This window comes from Hypomesus nipponensis, chromosome 10 (assembly GCF_054491055.1).
Source record: "Hypomesus nipponensis isolate SF chromosome 10, ASM5449105v1, whole genome shotgun sequence".
NCBI lineage: Eukaryota > Metazoa > Chordata > Actinopteri > Osmeriformes > Osmeridae > Hypomesus > Hypomesus nipponensis.
Genome location: NC_140370.1, coordinates 7160001 through 7170011, shown reverse-complemented (window position 1 = coordinate 7170011; position 10011 = coordinate 7160001). Strand labels below are relative to the sequence as shown.

The 10011-nt window shown below is 48.3% G+C and overlaps 1 protein-coding gene across 1 annotated transcript in view; it reads right to left on the bottom strand.

Moving 5' to 3' along the window:
* Positions 1-1412: 1412 nt before the first annotated feature.
* LOC146271156 (paired box protein Pax-3-like) overlaps positions 1413-10011 on the bottom strand; it is a 22505-nt gene continuing 13906 nt past the window's right edge. The window contains 2 exon segments of the mRNA XM_084707567.1: positions 1413-1810; positions 6179-6440. Coding sequence (XP_084563693.1) covers positions 1413-1810; positions 6179-6440 — 660 coding nt within the window.

Sequence of the window (10011 nt, the reverse complement as noted above, 5' to 3'; positions counted from 1 at the left end):
CTTGGTCTGAAACTTCAGGAGGTGTTAAAGAGTAGACAGGAGGATGAGACCAATATCAAATTATAAGAGGAAAGAAAACAACCAGCTTACAGGCCCAGTTTCTGTTATTACAGTCATTCTCTCCCCCTCCCTCTCCCTCTCCCTCTCCTTCTCCCACTCCCTCTATCACTCAAACACACACACACACACACTCACACGCACGCACACGCACATGTAGTGATAGATTCAAGGGTCCTGCACGTTTTGTGACCTGATCATGCTCACCTGACGCAGGACATTCTGTTGCGGCCCGAAGGCTAAAAGGTATCCTTAAGTCACCCTTTGCTTCTGTTTTAATAGAAATATATATATATATATATTAAGTGTATTTCGAGCAATGTAACTTTCATGCACATCAAAGCACAGAACATGTGATGTTCTGTATTTGGAAGGTCTTTACCTCAACCGCGACTTTATCGAGCATAATTGGCGTGTGCGCGCCTAATTTGACCCCAAACCGCGTTGTGACGATAACTATAACCGAGCAGTTGACTAGTTACTCTAAAGTGTATCCCACTTTCAGGAAACGTAAATGCTCCGTTCTCCTTTTTCATGGGCGAGTTTATGCCTCGTAGGCGGTGCGTCTTTCAAATCAAAAACGCATGTGCTCATTAAAGCCCTCGTCACATAATCCCGCTGTGCAATTGATGTGCATTCTATGGACTGATAAACTGGAGTTCACCTTTCGCCAATGCATTGCAAATTCAGACCTATGGGGTCAGTAAGGGGTAGCATAAACCAGCTTGCTCTGTACCAGAGGATCCCTCATAACCAAGACAAGGTAATACTTGAATATTGGGGCTAGACATTTGATAAATGTTCAAATCAGATGAATTTTTTTTTTTACATCTCAGTCTTTGTCTTCTCAATTTTATTGAACTTTTTACATTTAATTAAACACTTTTTACATTACAGTGATAGATTACATGACTTAAGTATCCAAACACACAAACACACACAAACACCAAATCCATGTCATCTATAGTTTTTGTGATCAAGAACCTCCTCAGTCTGTGATCCTGATGGTCCTCCCCAGGAGGGCATCCCAGCATTCTGATGATCCAGTTGAGCATGTTCCTTGGCCCCTCCTCAGCTCCACGTCTCTCAGATGCCCAGAGGAAGCCAGTCCCCTCCGCTCTCATGGTCCTCCTTTCTGACAGGCCTCCTTGGGCTGGCTTCGCTGATTGTTCAGTTGTATGGAGAGAGAGACAGAGAGGGAGAGTGAACATGGAAAAGGAAGGAGAAAAAAACATTTCTCCAAAATCACTAGCAGCAGGTCTGCCCTGAAATAGTCCGCATTGACGTTTTCCTGGCTTCGATGACTGTCAAAACATCTCCCTCCCACTTTGCCTCACGGTCGGCCCAGCCCGTGCTCAGAGAATGCACTCGTCTTCAAAGTCAAACCCTTCCCCTGTCGAAGGGCCTGTGTTGAATTTGGGCAGGGCCGTCGCCCCCCCATTCATGAACTCCTCGAAGGGGTCCTTCTTGCCCTTCTCGCTGCGGATAAAGTTCTTAAAGAGCGTCAGCGCAAGGAAGGAGTAGAAGAACATGACAAACAGGATGTAGAAATAGGCGTTGTCGTAAGACCCCCTGAGGTCCAGGACGAGGGGCGAGGTGGGGCTGACGGTAGCGAGGGGGCCGGGCGTGGTGCTCGCCGTGGCATTGCGGTGGTCACTGTCCCCGATGTTGGTGTCCAGTTCCTCCAGAATCATCGTCTTGCAGTGGGTGAGCAGAGAAAGAAGGAGGGTCCGGTTCATGGTGGAAAAAAGCTCTGTGAGGGAGAGAGAGAAAGAGAATCAATGAACTTAAGAAATAAAGAGGAGAAGGTGAGGGAAAATGAAATAGAATAAAGAACAGGTAATGACCTGAGCAAGGAGACAGTAACAACTGGGTTGGAGAGGAGAGAGAGAGAGAGAGAGAGAGAGAGAGAGAGAGAAAGAGAGAGATAGAAAGAGAGAGAGAGAGACAGACAGACAGAGAGAGACAGAGAGAATGAGAGAGGGGAGGAGTGACCTCGCCACACTCTGCTTTGGGAACGGCATGCTGTCCCTCTCCCCTCAGCTCTCTTGACACCACTGATAAGAGGACATTTCTGAGATAAAGCTCGCCCGCTAATGTCGCCGTTGTAGCCAACCTGATGGTTCCTCTTGGGCAGGGCTCCACAATTCAATCCGACATAGCTCCCATTTCAAACACGGTCACTGTTCATGGTGCAGACAGTTGGGTATCGAATCATAAAGACCCCAAAATGTTCAGTTTACTCCGGCAAATAACACAGGATCAACCTCCCCCACTTCCCAAAAACATTTTCCATCTCTCACTCCCTCTGTCTTTCTCTCCAAATTAACTTGATTCCACTCCTCCCCTCCCTCCTGCCTTCCCTCCCTCTGCTTGATTTAGTTTGGATCGGAGGGTGTGTGAGTGGGAGGGGGGGGTTGCAGTAGATGCCCAAGGGGTAGTTGTCAGCTCCGGTCAAGTAGCCTCCTCCATTTCAAAGGGAAGAGGGGTCAGAGGTTAAGTTGTCTCCAGTGTGTGCTTGCTTGACTGGCACTCCATTCCAGGACTGCCCCTTTGGCTTCTTCATCCATTGTGTTCAACAAGCAAAGCACTTGTAAAGGACAGTTTTCTGACCACTGAGAAAATACTGAAATCCGATCAGGCTTTGATCAGGCCATGTACTCACACACGCAAACTACAAACGTACCCATTCGCATGTAACCACAAACAAAGAAACGTAAACAGCGTGTGTCTGTTTGTTCAGCGACTCATTAAGTCACAAAACTCCTAAATGCTGTATGTACTGTTAGACGTGAGTGCTCTCTGTGACTCACGCACGTTCACACTCTTACACACACACACACACACACAAGCACATAAAAAATGAATGGCACAGGCAGCTGCAGGCACCTGATCCCTTCATCCCTCCAAGAAAAAGAAAGAAAGAAAAAGAAAAGGAAGAACGAGCCATAAAACTCACCGATATCAGTAACTTGTGAAGTGTCCGACGTGAGGTTTTTTTTTCCGCTGTCTGGAGGCAGAGGGGGATCGGTGGACGGCTGTGACCCCTGAACCCTGCATGGACACTGGCAGTGACTGATATCCCTGCAGGTCTGTGTGCTGTTGTGTTTGGGTCGTTTACAGGGGCCTCTGCTTTACTCATCAACGGTGTGAAGGGGCCCTCGGGGAGAGGGGATTTGTCAGACAGTGGTATTTATGAAAGAGGATATATTTATGAATGACTGGTGGAACGAGCTTTGAAAATATACTGGTGGGGGGATTGCGTTGGTTGCCGTTGTCAGATTACAATGAGAAACATATTTTATTGAGTGTTTGTTTACAGTAAGATGCATGTGTAACGGGGTCACGGAGGGAGAGGCAAATTCATTATTTTCCATAAAAATTAAACATAGGTGTCTTCTTACAAAAAAACCACAACAATCAGCTGTTAACAATCACTTCCAAAAGACTGTATAAACTTGAAGGGAGAGGTGAAAGAGAATGCCAAAGAAGGAGAGACAGACGTCAAGTCACTTTAACGTATGTCTGTACAATTTGGTCTTGTGTTTGTGCTCTGACGGTTTTGGCTCCCATCCACCAGCATGGTTCATCGACTGATAGGACATGGAACCACAACTATTAACTTAGTACCACCCTCGTTTTTTAATGATTTCTTAGTATGCCTACCTAACTACGAAACACCAATCACTTCCACACATTTTAATATAGTTTATTATAAATAGTAAATAGCGCTGCATTTTTACACAAGACATTACAACAAAATCATTTTATGCAGTCAGGAAACATTATATATGTATATAAAACAGTCTGGAAAGAAACTTAAGACTTGACAAGCCCTAGAGAGAGAGTGCTGTAATCAGGGACACAAAGAGGTGGACGCTGAATAAATACTGAAAAGAACTGATGATTCTCTCTTTACAATGACAACAGCCACTGTCGTACTGACCTCGCTAATTCTTATCTGGGACCCAATTCTCATTCAGTCAATGTAGACCATCGATGTGAGATGATCTGGATCCATATACACTTGACTTGGTGTGCTGTTTGATGATTTTTTTTTTTACAGAGCACAATGGTTGATGAGTAATGCTGTTCTTTTTACTTTCAGCATGTTGTTTTGCTCCTTACCATTCAAATGGAGAAATACATTTGGAAAATGAAATCTAAACAATGATGTGTGTAGAGGATGTCAGGTCAGATAGTTGAGTGACTATGTGACAATGAGTTTCATCTGAGGTATGAAAGTATTGCACTTTCTTTGGGTTGCAGCACCTGTCTTTTCTCCACCAATCAAGGCCTCGGCTGTGTTCCCATGTCCATGTACAGTATACTCAAACCACATCAAGTCCATCATTCCAATGTGGGAATCATCTTTATGTTTAGTCAATGACATTGTTCTAAGACTTTGTGAAGTACAGTGCCACCGAAAACACATAACGGCCACGCTGGGTTGCAAAGTGAGTTCTGAATGACCCTCGTGCGGATTGTAAAAGTTATCTTTGTGTCTTATTCTTCCATCCTCTTCTGAAATCAGTCCTGACGAAGAATAGGAGCCGCATGGTAAAACAGTTTGTAAAGTCTTCATCGGTATGTTGCCCCAGTTGCTATGAGTCAGTTAAGTTATACATTTTTGCTTTTCGCCACCTCCCCACCCTCCTCCAGCCCCTTCCTCTCCAGCTAGTTTCCCGCTTCCTCCTTCTAGAAGCATGGCGGAGCGAGGCGTGTTGAGGTTTGGAGGAGATGGCATGGAGCGTGAGTGCGGTGAGTACCAGGTAACTCGAGAAGACGCCAACCCCTTTTGGTCCTCATTATCCCAGTCAACCCCCCAGCCCCCCAAGGTCTCCTGGGTAGGTCCCCCACCCCCCTCCTCCCTCAGTGTTTGGGGGGGGGGGGAGTCAGGGTTGGCAGAGGGGCACCAGGGCCAGTGCGGACGGGGGACGGAGAGGAGAGAGAGGGTGTGTGTGTGTGCTCTGACGCTGACTGTCAGGTCGGGTCACAGAAGGTGTCCTCCAGAGCAGAGTTGGTGCTCTAGATAAGGAAAGGCATCTGAGGAAACAAAGAGAGAGAGAGGGGTTAGAGGTCTCCGGAGTGTTCCTTATCAGGCTCCGCCTACTACGCTAAGGGAAGATGTGTTTGAGGCTGGGGCTGGCAATGGGGCCGGGAGTTGAGGCTGGGGCTGGGGGCTTAGGCCAGGTCTAGAAGCTGAGTTAGCCACTGCAGGTAGGTTTGGTGGATCGCTCCTCTGATCAGTAACAACTCTGGATGTGACCCCTCAGGGACACCTGGTTCTCATCGCCAGCTGCCAAGGGCCATATTGCTCCCCGTTAAACAGCCCCTCTCACCCCCACTTTCCTGACAGAAACTCACACACACACACACACACACACAAACACACATCCTTTCCCCGGTGAGCTGCACGTGGGTCTCTCCCTGAGCTTGCTAAATTAATGACATCAAGATGTCGCCGATGACGGCCCAGTCAACATGTGGTCGTGTACCTCACCCCATTCCCGCCCCGACGCACATGCACCCCCCACACACACAACTCTCCTGCCCCCCCACCCACACAACCCTCCTGCCCCCCCAACCCCCAAACCCTTGCTTTCTCCCTCCACCCTCCTGTCAAACAAGGTTTGGAGAAGCGGCTCCTTTTATCTGGTGGGGTATCTTGGTTACACGTGCGGACAGCGAGCGAGGTCATTACATGGCTAGGTGAGAAGGGTGGGGGGGGGATTGATGGGCAGCCTCATCACATGAGGTCATGAAAGGGTAAGTGTGTGTGTGTGTGTATACACTCTGGTAATGCTAATATAAACTGAAGTAGCCCGGCCAGAAGCTGAGTCCTACCTGAGTGCATGTAACCTCACCGGTCATAAGGGGGATATGAGACGCTTTCTCATCAGATGTTGCCCTGGCCAATTAACAAGGCTGATGACTCAGAACATTGGACCCCCACAATGTCAGAGGAGCAGAGAGGGGTGGAGGTGGAAATACCAGCGCAGGTAATGGTAGAACAACTCCAAGCGGCAAGCCTCACCCCTTTAGCTAACTTTCATGAAATCTTTATGCACGTCTGTGCATCTGTGTGCACGTGTTTGTGCCTGTGTGTGTGGGTGTGTACGTGCGTGCGTGCTCACCTTGCTCTGGCTGTACTGGCTGTACTGGTAGGAGGGGTGGTGGTCCACGGCGTAGGCTGGAGAGCCGTAGGTGGGTGGGCAGTAGGACTGGGTGCTGGTCAGGCCTGGTAGAGCCTCCAGACGCTGGGAACCGTGGCAGCTGGCAGCCATGCCGACCCCGGGTTCCAGGCCTCCTGTCAGGGGGGAGAGGGCGAAGTCACTCTGGGGCTGGTGAGGGACGCCGCCTGGGTTCAGCAGGCCCATGACCTGGCGGGAGACATGGAGGAGGACTGGTCAGAATAGAGTCAAATCAAAAATAACAGAGTAGAACAGAATCACACAGAACTGCGGTGTACAATGCAATAGAATGCGAGTGAATAGAATACTAGAACAGATGAGGATCATCCAGAGGCTGAAGATGATTTCTCCAGCTGTGGATTTATGAGGAGAACATATTGTCTAGGTGACACGCTAGGGAAGGAAGCTAAATGCAGAGCGTCCAGGTGCTACATGTACTTCCAGGACCATAAATCACCATCCGCGCCAGCATCCACAGAGTCCATTAATACAACGGTGATTGTCCCTGACAACATGTGTCATCGCCCTAATCTTACAGTCCCTCTATTGACACTGACAAGCTAAACAGAGTGAGGCTAGCTCTTCTTCTAGGTGGACGTGCGGGTTACAGAGAGCAGGTAGACCACAGGGTAACCTCCCCCTCTCTCCTAGCTCAGCCATGAGAGTCAGATTATGCTGCCTCGCCCACACATGGTTCTCTTTACTCCACTTCCTTGCTGTCGGACCAGGCCCAATGTCGGTTGGAGAACCGCAGAGTTGAGTTCCCCTGCCTTGCTGCCATTTTTTCCTTCAGAATTACCCAGCGGAACGTTCTAGAGAAGAGCGGGTTGGATATTAAGAGTTCGCTCATGGAGCTTATGCTACGTTGCTGTGTTCATTGTGTTCTCCATTTTGTGTCGCAGTCATGAGAAGTGGAATGAGCTGTTGCCCCAAAAAGCTACGAAATAACCACGGGAATTTCTGCAATGATGTGAAAGGACTGACAGTGAAACAGACTGTTTATGCACTTACTATAAAGAGAAAACCAGAATCGCTCTTTGCTCTCTTGTCTGTCTATCTCCATTCTCATACAACTTATCCTTTCTCTCTCCCTCCCCCACTTTCTCTCATTTGATGCCCTAAATTCACCGTGTCCTTGTGGGGCCAGCGAAGAGGAGGCCAAAGGGTACGTGGGAACAAGGGATGTGTGTGTGTGTGCGTGTATCTGTGTGTGTGTAGCATGTGTGTAGATATAAGGGTGTAGGTAGGTGTATAATTTGTGTGTGTGTGTGTGTGTGTGTGTCCGGTTAGCACTTTTTGTTCCTGATGTCAAGGGTTAAAAGGTCTCCTTGGTGATACATGGTGAACAGCTGCAGTAGGGTTGGCGTGCGAAGAGATACCGTCAAAAACAAGGGGGAGAGAACGAGAGGACAGGACGGCGGGAGAGCGTACGCAAGCTCCAGCCAGAGGAGGAAGAGACCACAACAGCTCCCATCGCTGGAACAGGACTTTTCGACCCGGGGACACACACACGTCCAGCCAGCCACACACACGCTCTGTCTGACTCATCGACTCGGACAGTGTATGTAATTTACAGGAGCTGTCAGAGGAGTCTAATCTAACGTGTCTGAGGTACATGCTCATGTGTGACTAAATACAAATGGGAAACACATGGAGGTCACCGCACCCCATTCATCTCACAGCATGGGGTGTGTGTGTGTGTGTGTCTGCACACGTATGTGCTCATATATGAATGCCCGTCTAACTCCATTGATAGCGTAAATACCGTCTACTTCCCAGGGACTAGTGTGGAGAGTGATAACGTGCTGCTGTAGACAAGGCTGGAGATAGCGCTAATTCTTCATCCCTAGCATGGCCAACGTCTTAGGCCCCTGCTTCCTCGTGAAGACAGCGCAGATCAAAAAAAGGATTAGAAAAAGGTTATCTGTCTACGGAACACGTTTTTGATAAGGCTATCTGATCAGAACCCACACGGATGGGGTGTGGGTTACTGCATGTTTGGCAGTAATCTGGTGCTGGGTGTGTGTGTTTTGGGTGTGTGCGCGCTAAAGCATGCATGTGTGTGCGTTTTGTGTGTGTGTGCTCAAGCATACGTATGTGCGTTTGGTGAGTGTCTGCGTGCTCCAGCTTGCATGTGCATGTGTGTGTGCGGGTGTGTGTGTGTGTGAGCCTGAGCCCTCTGCTCTAACTGAAGCAGCAGCAGTTCCCGGGGGTGTGCCTGTTTCGAGGTGGTTCCGGGGATTAGGCCTCTTGGGGGTGCAAAGCCCCGCCGCTCGCTGCTCTGGTGAGAAAGGATTCCTGTGGTATGCTGGGGCTCAGCAGACAGACGCCTGAGAGCCAGCCCCTTGGGGAGCCCACAGAGAACCCACCGGCCAGACTGTAATGCTCCCCACCAGAACCAGCCAACAGAACACCAAGCGAACCCACACCGACATCTAAATGAGACTAAAATGACCCGAGAGACCCAGTGACATGGATTGCACTGCACCTGGTTCCTACCAGGTTTGGATGGGACCAACTGTGGAAGTTGTGTCCCTCTCCAGTGGAGCAGTGTGATCAGCACTACTGTCCTTCAGACGCTTCCTTATCACACGGCTCGCACACCCAGTGCCAGAGTCTCAGCAAATTCGGCAGGTTATTTGGTTTTATATTCAACATAATAACACATGCAGGAGATTCGTGCAAAGCTCTCTACATATATAGGCATATGCAAGTCAGCCCTGAAGTTTTTACACTTGTCAATAGGAGGTTTTTATGCCATGACACTATTAATGTCGTAGAATTAATCAATTCACATTTCCCCACTATCGCACTATTTATTTCAGATAAATTATTACCGCACAGTCTGAAATGGAAATGAGCGTATTGCAGATGAATACATAAATTAAAACAAATTAGCCAACAAAGTGAGTCATTTACATAAATTACACAGTGTATTACAAGGAAATAGATTCCTCCATTCCAATTAATTAAGACACTGGAACATTCCGTGATTGCAATTCCAGACTGAGCAAACATTCCAATGTCCCTTTGAGAGGGGCGAGATGAAATGAGATGACCACTGTGTCTCTCTCTCACTCTCTCTCTCTCTTTCTCTCTCTCTCTCTCTCTCTCTTTTAGGGGGGGTTCCTGGTAAACACCACATTTGATCAAAAAGAGTTTCTTGATTCTATGGATCAAGGACAGCTTTTTTGGTTGTATGTGGGAAAGTTGCGTGTGTAGTTGACACAATGTGATTGTTACAAATATTAGCCTGAGGGTTGACGAAGTGAGGCTTGAGATAGTGTGAGATGATGATGAGATGATTCAGCTAAGCTCAAACCATAGAGTCATCTAATACAAATAGTGCCCTCCTATCGCTTTCCACCTGCATGCCTGTGTCAGGACAGATAAAACAGACACCCCTAATGAAATCCTCACACCCTGAGGCTGTGCCCCTGTCATGGAGACAGAAACCGAGTTGCCTGAGGCGACTTTTTATCTCGGCTCAGCAGGAGACTGAGAGCCTGTCTCCCTCCCTCTCTCTCTCAAGGGACTCAGTACCCAGCATGCTTTGCGTGGGGCCTGGCCACCCTTTGAGGTGGTTAAAAGCTCGTTTTCCGCCTGTTAGTCCGGCCCCTCCCTGGGTAGGGGGGAGCTCGCGATGGACACTGATGAGTGTGTAATCGTCCATAATTGTCTTTTCAGTTCTCATTTGTGTCATCGTCCGTCTGTCACTCTTCCTTCCATGATATCTCGTCCTTTGACTTATTTTTAATTC